Genomic DNA, 25570 nt, shown 5'->3' on the forward strand with positions numbered 1-25570 from the left:
GCTACGATAGTTTTCTGAAGCTTCTTCTCCCTTAGCCTCAGATTCTTCCAAGTTGTTAGCTTTGCACTTTTCACGTTAGCAGCTTTCATCAGATGTCAGGTTACCTTTGATCAAGCCAGAGGACTAAAAAGCTGAGAAGATTGCTGCCTGAGAGTTCCACCTTAGGATAGTGGTTCTTGATCTTTGCTGTACAGTGCAATCACCTGGGGAGGTTTAAAAAACACTGATGTTCCAGAAATACTCATTTTATTGGTGTAGAGTCTGACATAGGGATTTTGAAAAGCTGCCCAGTTGGTATTAAGGTGTAGCCAAGGCTGAGAAGTACCACTGAAGGGTGGTACTGAACCACTTCATCTTCAGGTAAGAATAACATTCTTTAAGTCCAGGGCTTATTTTACATTATCTTGGGGATAAACTTTTGGTTTCTGCAAAAATGGAGGAGCAACTGTCCGACTGAAAAAAGACATTATTTTTTATAATGGCATTTTTAACAGCTTTTTACCAATACTATTTGAGGCTCCCTAGGTCTATCAGTTTTTGAACCTTCAGTGCGTTTGGCACGTAAATTGAGTTGGTGTTCATTCTCTTCCCTGGTAAATGAGAATTCAGCTTTCTTTGGTTGGGTTTCCAAAATTCTCGTGCTAACAATTCTTTCTCACTCTTCAGTGTTGAGAACAGTTATGACTTAAACCCTTTAGTATATTTTTAGGAGTGGAGTGTAAGGAGCATGCAAAACTTGATGTGCTCAACTTGGAATTTTTACCCAAGAGAATCATTATCAGCATTCTTTGAGAAACAGAGCTTTGAGTTATAAACAATCAGTTTCCCTAATCATTTTTCCCTCAGGGGGAAAAAAGATAGTAGGGATTCCTAGCAAAACAATTTAAACATCACGATGAAACCATGACTACAGTAGGAACACTATCCTTTATTGCTGTTGTTGTTGCTGAATGGGACCTGGAGGAGGGAAGTGGGAGGTCAGAATTGTGCAAGTCTGCACAGAGAAGGAGCATCCCAGGCGCGAAGTGAAGAGGCAAACCTGGGCTCCTGAGTTTGGCATATGGATACCATGTTAGAATAAAAGCGTACTTTATCTACGCAGACTCTGATAAAGAACTGGCTGCCCATGGGCCTTGTCCGCAATCGCATGTTAGCTGGCCCATTTAGGGAGATCTGGACTTGCAGCCTCTTTTGAAAAAACTACCCTACATGTTTGTGGGTGGCAGACCTGCAGGACCCTAACCAAGAGCAGGGTAGCAGCCACCCCTTCAGATGGCAAAGCAAGCTCCCTGCACTATGCCACCTGCCTGGCCTCTAAAGGGATCTGAATTTACAGCTTCCGGGATGTGGTTTAAGTTTTTAAAAAGTAACAACAACAACAAAAGCAATCCTATTCATGTCAGAAGAACCCTACTTAAGTCAGAAAGAATTAAAACATTTATTGGGCATAAATATATTACATATACACTACAGATACAGTTAGGTATTACATATAGCATAGTATTTGCAAAATCTATACATTAAAATTGATATGGCAGTTTTAATACAATGTATATGAAATAGTCTAAAATTTACAATACAGGAAAACATGATTATTTTTTTTTTCTCCTAAAGTTGAAAAGCTTGGAATGTATGTCCAACAGTGAGGTAAAACATTTCGTCTTTCAATTTAAAGAATTGTGCAAGGATAACATTCAAACACATTCAATTAGGGCACTTTTCAAATTTGACAGGAATACTGAATTACTGTAGCCAACAAAACATGGTTAGAAAATGCCAACATTTCAAGTTGATAAGAACAAGGCAGATAATATGCAAAAAATCTTTTAAAAAAGTTTTCTTTTTAAACAATTTCTTTGAGGACAAAGGGAATTTTGCTTCACACGACTGGAATTTCTTGTGCCAGAGAGGAGTTTGACATATAGAGCATCAGAAAGCCACTCATTCGTTTCTACATATTGCAAAAGGGCAAAGAGAGAAGGTTAACATAACACTTTATTTTATTGTTCATGTGTAATGACAATATCTAGTTATATATCAATATCACATATACATAATGTTTGTAATATAAAATAGTGCCAGATAGTGTGATAACTTTTTGACTGAGGAGTTACAATGAGTAGTCAATGGAGAGCAATAAGATAAAGTGCTGTAAGCGAGTGTTTCACACACTTCAGCTTTCTGGTGGTTAGACAGTATGAAAATCTCAAAGATCAAATATTCATAGCAATTTTGTCTTAAAGTACTGTTTCATTAGAAAAACTTCCAACCAATTCAGAGAATTTCTTTATAGCAGCAGTTCTGAAGTGTTTCCAAAAAGGGATTTTATTTTTCTCCTGCAGACAAGGTTCTTGTACTCAGTTGACTCTTCATAGTTTAAAAAAAAAAAAATGCCTTCTCCCCAAAGGCATGAGATTGTTTCAGAAAATACAGATGCGGTTGTTATAGTGGATCATGATGCACATTTAATAGTGGAGTGAGTTTTGGAAGGCCAGACACTTTGGCAAAAATATATTTACCTTGATGCCATCAGTTTGCAAGGCTAATTAAATGAGTTTTATTCTAGTCAATAACAAAATACAGAACTTTCTAGTACTGACTACATCACAATGTAGGCACACAGGATAATTCATTGATCTTAGCACTTTCTTTAAAGAGATGATTATGTTTTTCTTGGGTACATGTAAACGTTTCAATCACTGATAATGGATTTTTTTTTTTTTTGGCATTTAATGCACTAGATGCTCTTTATCTTTAAAAACACAAGAAAATGTCAGAAGAATGATAATACTACAGATGTTGCCAAGGAACAAGACTGACCTAAAATTACAAAAGTATAAAACACAAAAAAATAACATGCTACAAGGGAAAATTAGTACATAAGTACATTTAAAAAATTTTACAATAAATAAAGATTGCACTGTAATTGGCATTTAAAGTACTGTATGCAGAATATAGTATAAATAAACCAAAAACAAAATAATGTTGGTTTCCCCATGACTTTGGTATGGGAATATTATAAGCTAGTACAGGATACTGCATTTTAAGACAACATAGACCAAGCACAAAATAGCTATGATCAAGAAAAACCAAGTAGCAAAAATATACAAAAACAGAAGCAGGGGGATACACTGTGTCTGTTGCACCCTTTTGGAATATATTTGCACCTCCAACTCTTAAATGTCCCTGAGGTACGCAAACATTATGGACTTCATATACATAATCCAATGACTTTGGGTTAAAATTGACAATCTCATGAATCAAAATAAACATGCAAGAGTAACACTTTGCACTCCAATAGCACCTGTTGATCAAGGATCTCAAAGCACTTACAAACATTAGAATCCCCATTTTATTTTTTATTTTTAATGCATGGGAAAACTGAGGCACAGAGAGGTAAAGTGACGTGTTCAGGTCACGCAGCAAGTTAGTGACAGATCCAGGGAGAGAATCTAGGCTCCTTGACCCCCAAACACCCTGTGCTTATTACCAGCAAATACCATTCCCTCTCCACACATAGCCAAGTCAACCCCCAAAAATAGGAACTACAAATTTATTGGGTTTTAATTTTCATTTGCTGTTAGATTAGTATTATGTGCACTGAATTAAGGAACTGAAATTCAATCACTTCATTGATACCTCAAAGAACAGCCTAAAGGCAAATCTTTCAAAAATAATGAGCTGACATATAAGGAGACTGCTCACAATTAGTATAAATCATGGACAATGGGCAGAGGCACTAAACTGTCACCAGTTCTTGTCATATAATTCTGGTCAAACATAACAGAATATAATAACTCTAGTGATTAGATTAGAAGTAGTTATATACAAAGACAAACAAGTTAAAGCAGCTTTTAAAATAGCTGAACAAGGAAACTAACTATTGCACAATGCCCTCGAAAAGTTACTGCTATGAATTGACGTGGTAAAATCTACAATGCTCCATAATTTATAGGTGCATTTTGGTTACTTGATTTCTTAGACAGGCAGCTCATAGTGTTAAAATCATAAGAAATACAGATTATTAAAACATTTTAGGTTAAAGTACACATTTTGATTTCAATGAGCTAAACAGTTAAATAACTGAGTGACAACATGGTTGTTTAGGGCAGCCTTATCTGAGTGAACATATCTTCCGTTATGTGGTGGTTTTTGTGTGGTAATACTCTGACAATGCCGAAATCCTAGCCCTGTAAGTATACACACTGTGATTCATGTTCACAGATACAGATGATCAAGAGTTAAGAAGTGAACGGTGAATATAAATTACTAAACTGTAACATGGAAAAAAAAATCAAAGGCTTGCAAAAGACATCAGTGAAGACAGAATAAAGGCAAATATGAAAATTTTAAAAGAAAACATAAGCTAGCTTTTGGTATCTGGTTTGCTTCTTTTTTTTTTTTTTTTTAATCATCCAGTTTAACCTCTTCCTAGTTTTGCATTTCAAAAAGGTGCACCAAAACACTGATATTTTTTTCCTAGCTAAATCTGTAAAATAAGTATATAAATCAAAGAACAAAAGGGCTTAAAAAAGGGAGTATCTGAATAAATGTGTATATTAAAATGTGTAGCATTAATTAAATTCATACCTCTAGTTTTGTTGGATTTGTTTACTTCATTAAGAAGTACTGTAATATAAAGGCAAATAAAATGGATAAAGTTGCAAAGCCAACCACAATGAGGGCTGCAAACTGTTCATCAGTAGGCATCATGCTCTTCATTTTGGGATCATCTAAGCTCCCCATGTCCCCTGTAAGCATGACCTCACTTCGTTGTAGTACAAAAGCCGCAGAGGGACTGAAAGCTCCGCTTAGCTCCTGAGAGGTGTCTAAACAGCGACGACACGCACACACGCGGAACCGATAGTCTGTGTTGGTCTGGAGGCCTGAGATTTGGAATGTGGCTTCTTCTCCCTTGTACACCTTCAAGAAAAAGAAAAGTCCTGGTCAATCAATTTATAACAACATTGTGGTCTCTGAAGTAATAATCATATAACATTGGGTCCTTGTAGAACTGGTTTGGTTTAAATGAACTCCATAACAACAAAGAGTACATGGAATGGCATTTGTCCAAGTCTGTAGTTCATCCATAAAGTATTCTGACCTACTCTGAATAAAATATAAACTCAGTGAGGTAAGGCATTCATCAGTACTGCAGCTGATACAAGTAATGGTGATGCATCTAGTTGAATTTTAATAATTTAGGCTATAATTCAGCAGACGACTTAATTTTTATAAAGGGCTCTCTGATCTTGGTGCACAGAACTAATTTTTTTAAATGTAAACAATTAAAAACAAATTACAGAAATAAAGTGCAAAGTCTCAGCTGACATTCACTAATGTCTATAACATGAAACCCTACTCCATTAGATAGCTCATCCCAGCCCTAAGAGGTAAACACTATTTTGACTTTTCATTCTGTAATTTGGTCTGCTCTAGAGGTTCATACAAATACAATCAAGTCCTGTGCACTTTCCTGTGCTTAGGAAATTTATCTGTGTTATCAATTCAGTAGCTGTTCCTTTTACTGAAGAATAAGTATTTTATCATATACCTGTACATAGATGTGTCCATTTGCTTTTTGACAAATATTTGAATTATTTCCAGTTTGGAGTTTTTATACAGTAAGAGTACTATGAACATTTTTGTACAAATCTTGAACTTAAGTTTCTCTTTTTCTTAGGTGAAAACCTAGAAGTGCTAGTGTAACTCCATATCTAACTGCATGGGAAAGTTTTAACACGCACATTCCCTTTGCACTCCTGCCAGCTAAGCATGAGAGTTCCAGTTGCTCCACATCCTTACCAACATTTGTTATTGTCAGTCATTTATATTTTAGTCATTCTAATGGGTGAGACTGGTACCTCAGTTGCATTTCCCTGATGCCTAAAGGTATTTTCCACCTCTTCATGTGCTTATTTGGTCATTCATATAACTTCTTTTCTGAAGAGTGTGTTCAACAGTTTTGCCTATTTTAATTTGCAGTGGTTCTGTAATATAATCTGGATGTAAGTTCTTTGTCAGATATGTGTTATGAATATTCTCTCCCAGTTTTGTGGCTTACCTAATCATTTTTAAAGAAAATTTTTGATGCAGTCCTATTTATCACAAATTAATATTTACTTTTATGGTCTGTCTTAAGTGTTTACTATTTGACCAACCTGTCCTTTTCCATTTTTCTTCCACTTTGTTCTTCTATCAAAGTGGTATTGATACTCAAGACACTTAGAGGAAATGATAATCACCTTAAAATTACATAAAAACCCATGTCTTATATGTTAGAGATAGGAAAAAACTAGCTGAAACTCAAATCAGTAAAGAGATTTGGTTAATTAAATAGGAAAGTAAAATTAACCACTTTCTACCTGAGTAGCACTGAGTTAGCCTCATAAAGTGCTTAAAACATGGGTGGCATATATATAGGGAACTACACAGCAAAAGTAGCCATTATTACTACTACTACTGTTTAGAATTTAAGAATACTTCAAATATATTTTTAACATACAGTGATCAAAAGTGATAGGGGCATTTTTAGTGGCAGGCCACCTTAGTAAAACTGTGAATTTTGCCCATTAACATAAATTCCCTAGAAAATAGAGAGTATTTCCAACAATCTCAACTCTGTCTGAAACACTTGCCAGAGTCAGTGGGAATCTGCAAACATTGAGTTGCTAACGACCAGCACATAAACTTCCACAAGAAACAGGACACTATATTAGGGAACACAGTGCACTGGCCACTCGTTCAGTGTTGTGCAAACTGAAAGAGCAAGACGACTGTCGTCTAGAAAAGGCATCAGAACATCCAATGTTCACCTGACATTCAGTCTTTTGAAAATTTTTTCCTCCCTCATTTTCAAACTTTAGAAGTAGCCATTAAGAGTCTTATTGTACTTTTGTTTAGTGAGTAAGCCCCAGAAAATCAATTGTGTTTCTCATATTTCCCAGATTCACCCTTGCTTTTGCTATTCCCTTTTCAAATGAAGCATGTTTCCTCCAGGTAAGTTACTTTGTTTCTCTGTGAAGATTGTGGCATGTGTCTTAGCAACTGCCGTTACAGACTGAACCAGGGCTGGAGCAGCCAAGAACAAAAGAGTTGTAAGAAAACCCCAGTGATCCTGAGAGATCACTCCTTTCTCATAGCTCACTGTTCCAATGATGTTAGTTAAGTGGCTATTTTAAGACAAACTTGTCATCATGGTGACTGCCCCAACCCACAAACAGCCAGCTATTCAGAGTTCAGACTACACCATGATGATACTGTCTATGGATTATTTCCTAACATCATGTGCATGGTCTCAGGAAAACAATGGTGCACCTTTTTTCTTTACAGAGACCTCTTCCTTGTGAATGTTCTTTACTTAATTTCCCAAATTTAGATGCTCAAATCAGTATTTTTTTGAAACACATCTTTTCTTCTAAACTGTTGGGATCACTCATGAAGGGAGTGATCTGCAGCCTATGGGACTAGCATACGCCCAGTCCCTTCACCATCTGAGCTTTGGTCCCCTATCTGCAATGGCCCAGGTAAACAATCTATTCTAACTCTATGGTGGCAGTAGTTAATGTTAGGATGTTGACGGAGTTTAAGAAAAGATGCCATCTAAGCTTTAGCTGTGAGGTTTCTTGATACATTTCTTTCATTAATCCTTTTGGAGGTCTCGCCTCTTGAAAGGGTTACACTTATCAAAGGGTGAAATATGGTAGCTACTGGAGCTCTTTTGTAAAGTAACCCCAGGGAACTGGCATCAGGATTCGAGGTCTAAATCCTTGCTCTGGCACTTTCTAGGTTTGTGACCTCAGGCAAATAACAGCTTTGAGCCTTACTTTTCTCATCTTTAACATGGGACAGTAACAGTACCTAACTTAACCCCAACAGGGGATTATTAAATAAGAAACTGTGCAAAATGCTTTGTGAAAGGAATATGTTGGAGGTAAGTCCTCTTTATCAAATTTAATCCTTCTGATTACTCTGGCAGCTGAGTATTACTCCCATTTTAGACATGAGAAAGCTAAAGATCAGAGAGCTGTTAATTTCTTGAGGTCTCAGGAGAATAAGGATAGTTAGCGGTAGACCCCAGAGGAGATCTCATATCTAACTCACCCCTGCTCATCACTGGAACTGCTCCAGCTCCACTGGTTCTATGTCCTTGGGTTGACCCCACCCTCCACGTTAGTCCTCATCTAGTGACTATGGTATGACACCAAGTGTACTTCTCTTGACCTTCTGACTTTGTCTTCCCAGGGAGTCTGATAACTTCTCTGGAGCTTCTGTGAAACACTTCCAGATGACCCCACCCTGGGTCCCACTGCCTTTCCTTCCTGTGCTAAGGAAAGATTTGGGCAGCATTTCTGTGATGTGTCCTCTTAATTTATGCCACACTGATGACCTCATGGCTAAAAACCACTTAGTAACCTATTTCCCCACAGATATGTGAGAGATTTTTGGAAAGTTGATAAAGTTTCATTTATATCTAGTATTAAATTATTTCTGTGGTTTCCAGAATTTGCATGGCTAGCTCCTTCTATGAAAGTTGGCTCAGAAGTATATTTAATTTCCCAGAAACCCAATTCATGGAATTTTGAATACAGACTTTATATAAATTTTTTTGATTTATATCACTTCTCTCCCTAAAGATCCCTGAAAATGTATTTTGAACATAGAGGAATGCTATTTTTCTCATACTCTTAGGCAAAAAGCTTAGTGAAGGAAAAATGAGTATTTAATTGAAGGGAACTTCCTTAATGACAAGTCCAATCAAAAGTTGAGCTTTAATTTGTAAATGTTTTTCTTTTAGCTCTTCTTATTTTTACTGGAAGACCTCACCCCTTTCAAAAGTATTGTCAACACAATGTTTTTATTATCTTTATATATATATGTGATAAGTATATTGAGTGTGGGACTGTGTTCTATTTCCATAGCAAATAGCACAGGGTTATAACAGAGAAGATGCTCATCGAATGTTCTAATTAGAACCCTTAAATACTTAAGAGTAGATACGCTTATACCACACAGTTTGAAAAGAGGAAAATTACCAGGAACAAGTACATGTGAACATTAAGTATTAGAACCCCCCCACAAACCACAGGGTGTAGTATAGGTACAGCCATGATTATACAATGGAATCATTAACGATTGAGTTGTTTTCCTTGTATTGATAGTAGTCAACAACACTTATGATTAAACCTCTTGGATCCATTCTGAGCTAAGGAAAAAAGTGAAACAATCCCAATACTCCATTTCCTGAGGATTCTGGTTCCACAGGTTTGAGATAACTGATTTGTTTTTGTGTGAATAATCACAGCCATAGGATCACACAATCAGTAAGGTCATCAGGCCGCAGCACAGTTCAGGTGACTTTTCCTGGGACTGTGCCTCTCTCTGCAGCAGGCTGTGCCTCTTCTCCCTTCATTTTCATTCATTTTGACAGGGGCACCAGTATGGGCTCTTCCTCCTGCCTCAACCCAATTTAAAAGGCATGGCTCCATCTAAGATTATCTTTATTGAAGTAACCAATCATAATATCACAGTAAGTATACATGCAATATTATTTTTACAAAGACTATTTCTGTCCTTGATGTGGTGTGCAATATATTTTAAAGTAATTTTGACATGTTTATTCCAAGTGAGAGGATTTAAAGTAATACCCAGATAATCAAAACGAAGAATCTGTGACCCTCAATTCAGAGTAACATGCTGTGTAGTTGAAATCCTTGAAATCTCTTTTACTAATTCTCCCAAGAAAAGGAGATATAACTGCCCAGCATCACCATCTGCACAGTACCCTCTCAAGACTGAACAGAGCTGATGTTCACAGTAACCCTGAAATGGAGAATTAGTATCTCCACTTTGACAAGACAGCAAGGCTCAGAAAGGTGAATAAGTCCTCCAATACGACATGCCTACAGAAGGCAGACTTGACCTTCCATGGCCCCTTGCTGAAGTGGGCATTTACTAACCTGCAGGATTCCTCTGTGGAGGGTGCAATGCTGGGCAGGAACTGCTGCTCCTGAGCCAAAGAGGATGGGAAGGGCACTATTACAGAACTGTGTCTTGGGGGCATGCTGTTTCCACCCCAATGGGACTGGAAGCTCTGAGAGCACAGATTATGCCATTCTGTTATATGCCAGGCAGCCCTCACTGTACAGAGCACCTAACAGTTTCTCAATGAATCAGGCGTCCTATACCAGAATTCCAGGAAACTGAATATACATTTGTTTTATATGCAATTTAAAATGGATGTATGCGTGAATATTTTTCTGGTAGAAAGGGTCATATCCTTCATCAGATACTTAAAGGGACTTTTAAACCTACAAAGTGTTGAGAGTCAGTAAGACAAATAATATCTTTTAAATATTCCCATCTTGATCTATTCTTACTTTGCTTTGGATTTGAACCTTTATGAAAATAGACAGTCATAGCCTGTTTAATTTCTGTTAGGGAATTAAATTGCAAACCATTAAAAAAATATGCAGGCTCCAAGTCTTTAAAATTGTTCCATCAAGGTCAAGAGAAGATCTTTCTTCACAGTACCTTGTGTGATACCACAAAGAATCAATACATGTCCCAATACTATATTTTAAAAATGATACAAAATAAATTCAGAGATGCCATCAAGTTAAAGCTCTATGAATTTTCAGATGCTTCAAAGGTTTTCTTAATGCAATAAATCTGAGCAGCAACAGTATTAATAATATGTCACAAATTTTGGCTCCCAATAGGTAATACTTTCTTATAGTTTGTTACCCTTTTCTTACCTTCAGTGTTTATACTCACACACTTTATATAAAAAATCATTGCTGTCTGAAAACGAATGTATATCATTTCACTTTTTTGATTATAAAACTGCTTAAGTTCTGTCTTGTGAGGTGAAAAAAGTCACCTGCATATACACACAATTTTCATTCTTTTCTTGAATGCTTTACAATTAATGTCTGAAAAGAACTTTTAAGCTTCTTGAAGAAAAGCTTATGCTTGAAAGACTTTTTAAATGGCAGAAAAGTCAAATCAATATATGCATGCATACTAATGCAGAGTAAAACTTTAGGTAAGGACTTAATACTTGAAGTTAATAGACTGTTGCATAATTAGAACCAGCTGCTCACCCTACATCATGATAGCTAAACAAAAGAAAGCTAATTACAGAGTTTAACTCAATGTTTCCGGCAAAATATCAGCAAAAGCCTTGGCCCTTGCCATATGTTGCCTGTAAAAAACGAGCTTGGGGAACAGAAGCGTACTGTCCTCTGATGGGTGATTTTTTTCACCTAAGTTACAAATATTACTTCTAAATCCCCCCTATGGTCAAGTTTAATTCTCATCCCCACTGCAAGTATAAATCACCCTGTTCCTTTGAAACAGGCATCTTTCATCCATGCAGAAAACATTTACAGAGTGCCTAGCTATGTTCCAGTCCTGGGAAGATAAACATGAATAACACAAGCCCACACATTAGTGGATCCTGTGTGATTAGTGCTGTAATTGAAGTATATACAGTGCTTCCTATAAGCCCACAGCTCTGCCATGGTGTATGCTCTGCAATGATGACCTCTCATTCTCTTTTCCTTTGCCTCTATGAATTCAAAGCCTGTTATCTCTGGACTATAATTAACCATTATTTTGCACACATAATATAAACAGGCTTCATTCCCTATCTCGTGTCCAGAACAAGTGAATGTAGGGTTCAAAACATCATGCTTAAGTTAATGCTTACTGAATAGGGAGAAGCAAAAACTCAGTACAAATTGTCCCTGACTCAACTGCGACTTTTCATGTACCACTATTTGCCTAATCATTTCTTGGTAAATGCAGGAAACACATGGTTACAAGAAGATTGCTAATTCCTATCTACTGAGCCTGCCCTGGTTTAACTGTTTTTACCAAGAAACTCTTATTTATAAGAAATATATTTTGAATCATATGTGTAATTGTATATTAGTATTTGTATGTTCATAGGTTAAAATATTTTAGCATTAAACAGCAAGATTCAAAGCAGCACATCTACCAATGAAATCTAATTTGAAATAACCTACACTCTGGCAATGCCTGATGTATAGATATTGAATAAATAATGCTTTTTCAATGAAAAACAGCAATCAGTGTGCTTTGAGAAGCAGAACATTTACCCAAGAACAAGCAGAAAAGCATGGTAACTGAAGAAAAGGTTTATAAAATACAGTGATGAATGTACTGTTGGGAAGTGAATATTGTTAAGTGTTAAATGATATGTTGTAAAATTTTGTGACATTTCATCCTTTAACCCTTTTTTACAATGCTATGGGACAGGACGATTCTATTGGTGTTAAAGATGACTAAACCTAGTGGGAGAAAAAAATCCTCCATTCTCCGTGTGAGCTGAAACTCTGAAATTAATAATATCTTTGAGGTAAGTTGAAAGAGTAACACATGTAAAATTATTTACTGTGAAGAACTAGAACAAATAATTTCACAATTTGTATGCAAATACAAAACACCTCGAATAGCCAAAGCAATCTTGAGAAAGAAGAATGGAACTGGAGGAATCAACCTGTCTGACTTCAGACTATACTACAAAGCTACAGTCATCAAGACAGTATGGTATTGGCACAAAGACAGAAATATAGATCAATGGCACAAAATAGAAAGCCCAGAGATAAATCCACACATCTATGGACACCTTATCTTTGACAAAGGAGGCAAAAATATATAATGGAGAAAAGACAATCTCTTTAACAATTGGTGCTGGGAAAACTGGTCAATCACCTCTAAATAATGAAACTAGAACACCACGCACAAAAACAAACTCAAAATGGATTAAAGATTTAAATGTAAGACCAGAAAATATAAAACTCCTAGAGGAAAACACAGGCAGAACACTCTCTGACATAAATCACAGCAAGATTCTCTATGACCCACCTCCCAGAGTAATGGAAATAAAAGCAAAAACAAACAGATGGGACCTAATTAAAAGCTTTTGTACAACGAAGGAAACTATAAGGTGAAAAGACAGCCTTCAGAATGGGAGAAAACATTAGCAAACGAAACAACTGACAAAGAATTAATCACAAAAATATACAAGCAGCTCACCGCAGCTCAATACCATAAAAATAAACGACCCAATCCAAAAATGGGCCAAAGAGCTAAAGCAGACATTTCTCCAAAGAAGACATACAGATGGCTAACAAACACACGAAAATATGCTCAACATCACTCATTATCAGAGAACTGCAAATCAAAACCACAATGAGGTACCATCTCATGCTAGTCAGAATGGCTGTTATCAAAAAGTCTACAAACAATTAATGCTGGAGAGGGTGTGGAGAAAAGGGAATCCTGTTACACTGGGAATGAAATTAGTACAGCCACTATGGAGAACAGTGTGGAGATTCCTTAAAAAACTGGAAATAGAACTGCCATACCACCCAGCAATCCCACTGCTGGGCATACACACTGAGGAAACCAAAATTGGAAGAGACACGTGTACCCCAACGTTCATTGCAGCACTGTTTACTATAGCTACAACATGGAAGCAACCTAGATGTACATCAGCAGATGAATGGATAAAGAAAGTTGTGATACATATACACGATGGAATATTACTCAGCTATTAAGAAGAACACATTTGAATCAGTTATAATGAGGTGGATGAAACTGGACCCTATTATACAGAGTGAAGTAAGTCAGAAAGAAAAACACCAATACAGTATATTAATGCATATATACAGAATTTAGAAAGATGGTAATGACAACCCAATATGCAAGACAGTAAGAGACACACAGATATAAAGAACAGACTTTTGGACTCTAGGAGAAGGCGAGGGTAGGATGATTTGAGAGAATAGTATTGAAACATGTATATTACCATATGTGAAATAGATGACCAGTCCAAGTTTGATGCATGAAACAGGGCACTTAAAGTCGGTGTACTGGGACAACCCAGAGGAATGAAATAGGGACTGGGGGACACATGTATACCCATGGCTGATTCGTGTCAATGTATGGCAAAAACCACCACAATATTGTAAAGTAATTAGTCTCCAGTTATAATTAAAAAATTATTTATTGTGAAATGAAATATACTGTATAAAATGAGATTCTAAGGTAGGACACAACTGAGAGACTGAACTGAACTGAACTGAACGGTTAAAGGAAACAAGAGTGCATTTGCTCTTATTTAAGAGGAATGATGGAAACTGGTGAAACCATCCACGGATGTTAAACAGTACTGGTGGCTGTCATATTTAAAACAAATTTTTGCAAAATGTGTTTAAAGCAATTCACTTTTTAATCTGACACTTCATGGTAACAAAGGATTATGAAATTTACTAAAATTTTCTTTCTTTCTACACATTATTATTATATGAGGGATATTAACCAGTGAACTAATACAAGCTCTGAATCGTTTTTTCTACTTGTTTTGTGTATCTTCAGTCTTTATTCTTTATCTGAATAAAGAAGTTTTTGCAGAAGGCAGGTGGCATTTATCTTCAACTTCTTGAGTTTGATGTAAATGCACACCTCTATTACAAGCACTGGTAAGGAGTGGGTCTCAGCTTTCCTAACAGAGCAACAGTGTTATATTCTGCTTTCACATAGTTATTACGTTTCTGGGAATGTTATGGAAACCTATAGAGTAGCTGAATCTTTCATAGCCAGTGACAAGACAATGAGTGGCTCTGGAAGAATCAGGATGAAAAAGGGTGTAATGAATGATAAACCCAAATCCTTTATCACGTGATATGTATAGTCCTGCTACTCAAAACATGGTCCATACACTAGCAACATTGGTGTCACCTGGGGGCTTGAACCATGACCCCAGACTAACTGAATCAGAATCCACATGAACAGATTCTCATTTGATCCTATGCACATTAAAGGGCGACAAACAGTGACCCAAAGCTTCTGAATCACAGCCTTGAGGGCTGATAAGTCATCTTCCTTCCTGATCCTTCAATTATAACTTCCGTAAAAAAGGCAGATAGAACAGGGGCTTCAGTAATTAGGTTGACACTTTTTCCCTCTAGAGTAAAATCACTGACAGTTTTCGATACATACACAGTTTAATACTTGTGAATATCACAGGCAATATCAAATACAAATATAGAACTTAAAACCCATGAGATCATGCTTGAGAAACTGAAATGTAAGAACATAAGCTAGAGCTATTATATCCTGAAGAGTCAGGTAATGGGTACATGTGAATCAGTTTCTACGATCGATTTTAAGAAAAGTGTAGTTCACTTGCCACTGAATCCTCACAGCAACAGGCAGAGGCCAGGAGCCAACCAGACTGACAGGCCACACATGTGCCACACATGCTGGTTCTCACCTGTTTGTACTCAGATTCTCTTCCAACCAACACCTGCAGAATGTAGTTGACAGGGTCGCCTTTCATGGGTGGTACCGTCTCCCATAAAATTTCACACGCATTTCCTTCTAACTGTGTCACTCGAGGTGCTGAAATACAAATCCACGGTCAAAAATTCAGAGTATCATATAAATGGTCAGTATCGCAGTAATATTAGTGAGGGCCTGAGAGAGGGAGAGTGTGCTTGTGCCTGCCCTGCGAGGGGAGTTTATTTGTCCAGCCCCCCTGGAAATCTATCAGGGCACCCTTTACAAAGAGAAGGCATTCAAGCCACTGGTGAAGAGTCCTTCGCTCACCATCGTATTAATAACTGCTTGACCTGGCTTGCATTCTCATGTTTTTTTTCTTAAGGCTAATGAGAACCTTCTATGATTAAGTCCTGTGTTAGGTACTTTGCAAAACTAGACACTACTTTCAAGGAAATTAAGATGTAGTTAAGGGAAGCAGAGTGAAAGGTCTGAAACAAAGATAAGCAAGCAGACATAATGTAGGCCGAATGAGAGGTACAAAGAAAACATTGGGGAGTGCCAGGGGAGGGAGGTCACGTTCATGTGAGGGTCTAAGAAAGGCGTGAGGAGCAAGTGGCATTTGAGGTAAGCCTGTAAAAGTTATCTTATGTTTGTAGATTTTAATTTTCTACCTACTGGACTCATCATTCCGGTTTAAAGTGAAATATTCGTTTGCAGCAAAGCGCCTATGCTACTGCTGCTGCTGCTGCTAAGTCGCTTCAGTCGTGTCCGACTCTGTGCGACCCCATAGACCGCAGCCCACCAGGCTCCCCGTCCCTGGGATTCTCCAGGCAAGAACACTGGAGTGGGTTGCCATTTCCTTCTCCAATACAATTTTAATATTTTCTTATATTCAATATCTGATATGTTTCCATTTTGTAACTAGTATGTGTACTCCTCTCACTGAGTGCCCTTATTTTAAATTTCTAATTACATGAATTCTTTAGAGGTAGCTGTTTCTACTTTCAATTCTGTACAATACTATTTCAGAAAAATAAAAGGTGTCTTTAAAAAAAAGTTTGTATGAGTTGGCTGAAATTTATGGAAAAACTAAATACAGAATCTCAGCCAACCACACAGTCCTCCAGCTGTGACAATTTCCTGAATCTAAAAGTGAGAGGAAGAAGACTTGCTAGTGTGGCAGCGTGAGGGCACTGTCCGCCTGAAGAAAAAGTACCAAGACATACAAGGGCTATTAATTTGGTGTCATATTTTCCAAAAGATGAATCTACCTCAACAATCACTTTCAGAGGCAAAGGTAGTGTTGGAAAGACCCCTGCACTTATTTAGCTAACTGATAAAATGTGGCAAACCTCCCTGTTACAACAACAAACCTATCAACCACAGCATGGTCAGGAATCTCCTCCTGCTGCTCAGTCACCTCAGTCGTGTCCAACTCTGTGCGACCCCATAGACGGCAGCCCACCAGGCTCCCCTGTCCCTGGGATTCTCCAGGCAAGAACACTGGAGTGGGTTGCCATTTCTTTCTCCAATGTGTGAAAGTGAAAGGTGAAAGTGAAGTCGCTCAGTCATGTCTGACTCGTAGCGACCCATGGACTGCAGCCTACCAGGATCCTCCGTCCATGCGATTTTCTAGGCAAGAGTACTGGAGTGGCTTGCCATTGCCTTCTCTGCAGGAATCTCCTGTTCACAGCTAAAAGGCAAAGCCACACCAAACTGCCAGGGCGTTTAATACCCAGGTGACCCAGCAAGTCTACATCCATTTACATCAGTATCTTAGTCACATGAAGAAGTCAAAGAGCTTCTGGACCACTGAGGGGCAGGGGAGCACGGGGAAGGCATTTACCATAAAGTACCCTGCAAGGGGGCTTCCCTGGTGCCTCAATGGTAAAGAATTTGCCTCCCAATGCAGGAGACGTGGGTTCTATCCCTGGTAGGGAAGATCCCCTGGAGTAATAAATGGCAACCCATTCTAGTATTCTTGCCTGGGAAATCCCATCAACAGAGGAGCCTGGCAGGCTACAGTCCATGGAGTTGCAAAGAGTTGGACATAACTGATTCTAAGCGATCCTAAGTTACCTTGCAAGGTGCTATGGAAAACCTTAACAGAATGTGAGTCAGACTCTGAGTCAGGGCCTGGAGGCCCCACACCCTCCTGTAATGCACTCCATGTTCTGGTGTATCCAATGCAGCTCTTTGTGTGGAAGCAGTGATTCAAATGGCCTAGCTCTTGGGGCCAAACACATGATTTGTGCTCACTGCCTAGCACCTCAAATACCAGAGCCAACTCTCACTTGACACCATGTAAAACCTGGTTCAAGTGGGCTGCTGGTCTATTTGTCAGCCTCAGAGTCATTTTGGGCAGCAGCTGGATAAAGCAAAGAGGGAGGTACCGGGGAGGGGAGGGTGCAGACTCAAGAGTCCTAAAGGGGCTGGACCTGGGCCCAGCACTGGTGAAAAGGGATGAGCCAGTTTTGCCCTGTTGCTGTCTGCCTGGCGGGTCTGCTGTGCAGAGGCAGCGCTCTGTGGCTGAAAGCGGGAGATGAGGACTGAGCAGATCTGGCGGAGGGAGAGCTTGAGTGGAGCTGGCTTTTGCTCACTCCCTGACCCCATGAAGTGGGCAGAGAGTCAACCAGTCATTCACAAACCTCAAGACAAATACCCCAGAAGAGGAGGACAGCCCACTGCTGCAGCTTTCCCGTGAGAGCTGCGGGTTGGAGGGAAGGCGGGGATGCCGCCCTTGTTAGCCTCTCATCGACACACCAAAGGCATCCAAAGATGCAGGTCATCTGTTGAAGGGAGGCACTCAAACCTCTGTGGTAAACTCCAGGGGCATTACACCACCAGGAATTCACCTGCATTCCTAACCCAACATCTGTCACTCTGGTCTCCTTCTTCCCTCTGTCCATCTATCTCCTGTGGGGAGAAGATTGCCTCACTGCTATCTGTGATGATAATTTACATGTACTCAAGAGAAGTCAACCAGTAGGCCATCTCCTTTAAGGCCTCTCATTCCCCCTGTAGAACCCATTTCCCAATCCTCTCTTTTAGAAAGTTCCTTTGATTCTATCTGGCTGATATGAGAAATGTTAGGAGAGCATATTTAAGGTTGGAACTGAGCCTCCTATGCTGCATCCCAATGTTTCCTCATGGAACGGCACACTGAAATGCACGGCCACAGACCTTTGATGGTGGGGGGCACACTCTTGGTTGTGCTGAAGGTGTAGGTTTCTGAGAAGGGCCCTTCCCCAGCCTCGCTGGCTGCCTGGATTCTGAAGGAGTAGCATGTGAATTCCGTCAGCCTCTGGACCTTATAGGTGTGGCTGGGTCCTCTGTAGATTGAAATAAACCTAGAGAAAGGAACAGCATCCGTCAGCCACCTGAACTTTCATTAGTGACAAGAAATTAACTATGATACAAACGTGCAACAGAATAGGCCAACTTGATAAATGCTTTTCATACCATCTGAATAATCAACCAGTTGCTATGTTAAAGTTTAATATCTATGTCTACATAAAAGAAAAATACACACATTGAGGCACTCCTACGTTGGGTGCATAGATATTTACACTTGTTACGTCTTCCTCTTGGATTGGTCCCCTGATCATCATGAGTGTCCTTCCTTATTTCTTGCAGTAGTCTTTATTTTAAGGTCTATTTTGTCTGATATGAGGATTGCCACTCCAACTTTCTTTCCTTTCCCATTTGCATGGAATCTATTTTTCCATCCTCTCACTTTCAGTCTGTATGTGTCTTGAGATCTGAAGTGGGTTTCTTGTAGACAACATATATATGGGTCTTGTTTTTGTATCCATTCAGCCAGTCTGTATCTCTTGGTTGAAGTATTTAATTCATTTCCATTTACAGTAATTATTGATATAAATGTTCCTATAGCCATTTCCTTAATTGTTTGGGGTTGATTTTGTAGATCTTTTTTCTTCTCTTGTATTTCTTGACTTTATAAGTCCCTTTAATATTTGTTGTAAATCTGGTTTGGTGGTACTGAATTCTCTTAACTTTTGGTTGTCTGAAAAGCTTTTTACTTCTCCATCAGTTTTGAATGAGATCCTTGCTGGGTACAGTAACCTTGGTTGTAGAATTTTCCCTCTCAGTACTTTAAATATATCCTGCCATTCCCTTCTGCCCTGCAGAGTTTCTGCTGAAAGATCAGTTGTTAAACATATGGGGTTTCCCTTGTATGTTACTCGTTGCTTTTCCCTTGCTGCTTTTAATATTCTTTGTGTTTAGTCTTTGTTAGTTTGATTAGTATGTGTCTTGGTGTGCTTCTCCTTGGGTTTATCCTGTATGGACTCTTTGAGCCTCTTGGACTTGATTGACTATTTCCTTGTACCATGTTGGGGGAAATTTTCAACTATAATCTCTCATCAAAAAGTCTACAGATAGTAAGTGCTTGAGAGGGTGTGTGTGTGTGTGTGGTGGGGAGGGCGTTCTTGCACTGCTGGTGGGAATGTAAGTTGATGCGCCCACTGTGGAGAATGGTGTGGAGATTTCTTGAAGAACTAGGAATGGAGCTGCCATGTGGCCCAGTGGTCCCACTCCTGGGCATATACCCTGAGGAAACCAAAATTGAAAAAGACACATGTATCCCATTGTTCATTGCAGCACTGTTTGCAATAGCTAGAACATGAAGGCAACTTGGATGTCCATTGACAGATGAATGGATGGAGAAGTTGTGGTGCATATACACTATGGAATATTACTTAGCCATAAAAAGGAACGTCTTTGAGTCAGTTCTGATAAGGTGGATGAACCTAGAACCTATTATATAAAGTGAAGTAAGTCAGAAAGAGAAAGATAAATGTCGTGTTCTAATGCATATATACAGAATCTAGAAAAATGGTACTGAAGAATTTATTTACAGGGCAGCAATGGAGAAACAGACGTAGAGAACAGACTTATGGACACGGGGAGAGGGGAGGAGAGGGTGAGCTGTATGGAAAGAGTAACATGGAAACTTACATTACCGTATGTAAAACAGATAGCCAATGGGAATTTGCTGTATGGCTCAGGAAACTCAAACAGGGGCTTTGTATCAATCTAGAGGGGTGGATGGGAAAGGAGATGGGAGGGAGATTCAAAAGGGAGGGGATATATGTATACCTATGGCTGATTCATGTTGAGGCTTGACCAAAAACAAAAAAAATTCTGTAAAGCAATTATCCTTCAACAAAAAAATAAAATAAAACAAATACAAATTTAAGAACATATAAAGCTTAGAATGAGATCCCTTTAATTATGGTATAGATTCTAGAAACATCAGTTCTTGCTTTTACTTACTGATAAAAACAGAAATTTCAGATTTTTCATAAGGTAGTACTATATAATCTGATATGTTAATTACCTTCTACTATGTACTAGGCAATGAAGTTAACGTTAACTGGGCCCCCTGAGAAATACCATGTCCTCTTTACCAGAATTTTCTAAACAAATGAGGTTTAACTAGAAAATCCTTTCAATTTTAGCCTTTATCTTCCCAAGAACTTTCAAAGCCCCTTTCTCAAACTAGAAAGATGACATTTAGGACTACACATCTTTGAGGAAATCTGTAAAAAAGAAAAATTTTGCTCAGAATCATCCATGGGGCTAATCAAAATAACAGAAAAACAGCACAGGTGAGCTGGACAGTTTAGACTGGCAGCTTATGGATACTTCTCCCATTTGAATCAGGACTATTTTGTACTTTTCTGCTAAATAATTTTTCCATGACACAGGCATAGAAGGCACGAAAAAAAAAAAGGCCTTACATTTTAAGTGTTTTCCCCAGCGTCTTAGAAAATTAAAAATTTCACAATGAAACTGATTGCTTAGAACTACAATATAACGTTACCACTTTTCTTTCTATAGTTAAGTATACATCTGTGGAAATATACCTTCCCAAAGTTATCCAGGATCTTTAGTATATTTGGAACCTGAATCTGCTGGCCTGACGATGCTCTGAGAACTGCCATGTGAGTTAATCCAATCACAATGCCTCGTCCTACACAAGCCAATTGTCTCTCCCACTGTCCAGTGCTTTGTCCTGGCACCTGGGGACAATGCACTGTCTTCAAATACTGCCCCAAGTCAGGCAGCGGTACAATCGCACACAATTCAAAATGTCTCTTACACTGATTTGGCCTAAGGGTAGGCAGAATTTATGCATTCATTTAGCACACATTTCTTGAACATCTGTTGTGTGTCAAGCTGTGTATTCAAAGATTAATTAGACCTAATCCCTGTGAACTAGTTGGTCCGGTGTGTGGGCAGGGTTTTCTGAAGGAGAGCAGCAGCTTTTCCATGTGCTAGAGAACATTCCCTCCAGATGGATGGATGGACAGATACAGAGATTAAGCTTTTTTTTTTTTTTTAACAAAACTTGTCAGAGTTAATACTTAAAGTATCCATGCATTAATTAGGCTTTGCAGTGGAGTTCCTGAGGCCTAGTCATTTCACCCATTTAATGTTCCTTCTGCTTTGTTGTGTAAGGAAGCACGTTTTACTGAAGAATGAACATTTTTAATTTCAGGAAGAGACAGAGTCCAGGCTGAAACCCACAAATACCATGGTAACCTACTTAGCGTACCTAACAACATCACCACCTTAATGAAGATACCCCTTGCTAATGCTAGAGGCAAACAGCTATTTATTAACTCAGCCTCACTCAGGCTAGAATCTCTAACTGGAGTAATTGCCCTTAATTATACCACAAAATGGAAGTCACAGTTTAAGTGTTGCATCTTCACTATAAACTTGCAATACAGCCTGTTTTTTAAAAGGAGTTTGGAGAGGATGACTAGCAGCAGTACTGCTTCCCTGCCCATTCCTGGCTCTGAGGAGGGTATTTTCTTTTGAAATAAGTTCAATAAATCTACATAGGCAGCAGCACTTGCATTCACAAAGAAATTTACTGAAGCAGAGTCAGTACTCTAATTTTGTAGTATAATCTAAACTGAGCAAATGACATATTTTCTAATATTTCAATTTTCTTTTTTTTTGTAGTTAATTTATTTTTTATTGGAGGCAAATTATTTTACAATATTATATTGGTTGGTTTTGCCATACATTGATATGAATTTGCCCCGGGTTTACATAAGTTCCCCCTCCTGAACTCCCCTCCCACCTCCCTCCTCCCTTTATCCTCCCTCTGGGTCATCCCCGCATGCCAGCCCCGAGCATCCTATAACATGCATCGACCCTGAACTAGTGATTCGTTTCACATATGACAACATACGTGTTTCAATGCCATTCTCCCAAATCATCCCACCCTCACCCTCTCCCATAGAGTCCCAAAGACTGTTCTATACATCTGTGTCTCTTTTGCTGTCTCGTATACATCAAAATCTGTCAGTTTTAGAATAGCTATTTTGTTACTTTTTCTTGTTTTGCTGATGTACCACAGCATTTTATTAATCTTTTAAAATTGCAGTCCAATTTAGAAAAAGCATGCGGAACAGGTAATGGAAATGAAAAACTTTACAGTTTTGCCATTAGCGTGCTTGTTTGCATCGAGGGATAGTGCAATGAAGCTAATGACAGAACCTATCTCATGGAGCTGTTGTGAGGTTTAAATGGGTTACTACAAGAAGAGTGCCCAGAATGATATGGACAGGTAATAACCACGCAGTGTGTGTTACAGTCATTTTGTAGTGCTGGGAAGACAGCTCACCCTGAGGTCAGACAGCTGACCCCAGGAGGGTCAGCTGCGTGGGGAGAGGCTGCCCTGCACATGTTGGTCGTTTACCCTCACCCACCAGACCGGTTAGGAAGGTGCAAGAGCACCTTCCGCACAAGACGGCAGGATTCAGTGTGAAAGTTCACATAAGAGCCCCAGTCCCTACAGAGTAGGCCTCAAGTAAATATCTGCTGATCCTAAACTTTCTGTATGTGCTGACAGTGACTTCTCTCTCTTTCAACAACAAAGACCAACCAAAACAAAAGCACACAGGCCAACACTCACACAAAACAATCCCTCTTTCACCCCAATTCTGTATCACTCCAAGAGGCAGGAGAAGAAAGAACCTTCTTCAAAGCCAGTGATTTACAACCAGTTGCACGGTGGCCTCTCTGGGAGGCTCCCTAGGTTAACACCCTGTGGCTAGAACCACTCAGGGAGAGATTAAAAATATTCATCAAATATTTGTTTTACCAAGACCAACTTATTTTTAAAATCCATTAATAAGTAAGCCAGAGGCCTTTGGTGATAGAATTAAACATGCTACACATCCCAAGACACAGTGATTGAAGACTCCACATTTTACAACCAAGGACTCAGAGTGAGGCTTTGCCATGAAGAGGACAGCTGCCGTCCAGCTGTCCCGATGGCACCTCCCCGCCTCATGTTTAGAGTGTTCCGAGTCAGTGTTGGGATCCCACATGTGTGCATGAATCACCAGCCCTGGAACGTGAGCCACAGCCAGAGGCCCTCCTGTCGTTTAGAAGGACCTGATCCACATCATGTCACAATGCATCACCCGAAGCCCTAGAAAAGAAGATCTCTGCCATGAGAAGAAATCATCGGGGAAGGGGGAGGACCGAGAGCAGCTGGAGTGCCGACCTCACCAGCAGGAAATGCTGAAACTCTGAGCCTCAATCCCCTGACAAGGGATGCACTATGTGGGGAGTCCACATTCCCCTGGGGCACACCTTGGTCTGTACTGCCTGGTGAAGACTGGCCCACCCTTCACTTCTCCCCTCTGCCACACCCCCCCACTGTTGGTCTCAAGGGATGGGGCAGGGGACTTGGACCCAGGAAGACTAGCCACGACTCTCAGCCCTGCCCCTTACTGCCAAACCATTTGCCCCTGTTAATCTTATTTCTCCATCTGCAACATGGGGACAGTATCCACCTAAGAGGTTGTTTTGAGAGTCAACTGTGGAAATGTGGGTAAAAAGCTTAGCACTGAGCCCAACACACAGTAAGAGTTAAACACAAGGAGCCCAGTGGCTCCAGACCCTGTACCATGAGTGCCAGCAACCATCCCAGTCAGGGCAAGGTACCTGAGGACCACTGTGGCTCTCAACTCCCACCACATAGGCTATTCTCCAGGTTGCTGGGGCTACTACCAGCTCATTTCCCAGCAGGAAGAGGTCCATCGGAACTTGTGATGCTCAGCTGCAGCTGTTATGGCTTGTGCTAGACATATAACACTCACCCCCTCACCCCCATAAACTTAATCTGATAACCAGGGAGTTTGCACTGAAATTTGCACTGCTTCTTGTATCACATGAATGCTTCTGTGCTACAGAAACACAGTGATATTATACATACACACACATATACATACATAACAGGTGGCATGGTTTCTAGAATGTAGTTCATGCTCAGTAAAGTCACTGAGTAATTTTAGTATCAGTTCAGGCTACAGGGACCCCTGGTGATATCACAGCTCCTTAAGGGTCTTCCTGGAGCCGTGGGCTTACAATGGCAGTGCCTCTGAGAGGTCTTCTACTCCATTCTCAACCCCCGATGCCCATGGCCATGTACCTTTGGAAGCATCAGTCCCATGACCTCGGGTTCCTGTGAAGGCCAAGTAAGAGGACAGGTATGGAAACACCTTGGGGCTCCACTGTGGTGCTCCCCCACTGGCACAGGGGCTGAAGGCACAATGGGTAATAACAGTCTTTGTAGACAGACTTGAGGTTGAGTTCAACAGCCTGGCGATCTTCACCAATGAAAGCCAAGTAAACTGTTTTCTCCTGTGTAAGATGGGTACTACAGTAGTGCCGACCCCCTCAGAGGGGGGTTATGAGAATTAAATGGGAAAATGCAGAGAGAACTTGTTACAAATTGTCTAGCACCTGTGAATGCTTGATAAATATTAGTGGTTATTGTTTATAATACTATTAATAACAAAGCAGCAAGGTTCATGAAAGATTTACCTCCTTTCTCAACACTGGAGAAGTCTGGAGGGCAACCCCTCACCGGCTTCCTGGAGCTGGTGGGAAAACTACATGTAAATACCATCCACCCTGTCCTGGGGAAGCCAGGCTGAGAATTGCTAATGAAAACAGCTGAAAACAGAGCAGCAGATGCTACAGAAATGCTGGCCATTAATGGAAATTTGGGCATTTTTATTTAGGGAAAGGAAAAAGAAATGCTCTCATGTACTAAAACAAATATTTACTTGGAAGGGGAAACATAAACATGGCAGAAGGTTTGGTGGGTCACTGGCAGTTTATAGTTTAAATAAATTCTTTATGGCTCTGCCCCCAACTGACTTCAGCTTTGACTATAACGTCTTCTTGAAACTAAACA

At 39.5% G+C, this 25570-nt stretch overlaps 1 protein-coding gene across 4 annotated transcripts in view; it reads right to left on the reverse strand.

Annotated features, from left to right (window-relative positions):
- Positions 1-1414: 1414 nt before the first annotated feature.
- The window catches only part of FNDC3B (fibronectin type III domain containing 3B), a 376057-nt gene continuing 351901 nt past the window's right edge, over positions 1415-25570 (reverse strand). For all 4 annotated transcript variants that reach the window (XM_088839060.1, XM_088839069.1, XM_088839078.1 and 1 more), the window contains exons 24-26: positions 18499-18665; positions 15308-15435; positions 1415-4923 (exon numbers count right to left, since the gene is read on the reverse strand). In XM_088839060.1, coding sequence (XP_088695186.1) covers positions 4612-4923; positions 15308-15435; positions 18499-18665 — 607 coding nt within the window. In that variant the 3' untranslated portion in view covers positions 1415-4611. The remainder of the gene's footprint in view (positions 4924-15307; positions 15436-18498; positions 18666-25570) is intronic.

The sequence above is a fragment of the Moschus berezovskii genome, chromosome 1 (genome assembly GCF_049115385.1).
Source record: "Moschus berezovskii isolate FMDL1 chromosome 1, NW_MosBer_1.0, whole genome shotgun sequence".
In the NCBI taxonomy this organism is placed as follows: Eukaryota; Metazoa; Chordata; class Mammalia; order Artiodactyla; family Moschidae; genus Moschus; species Moschus berezovskii.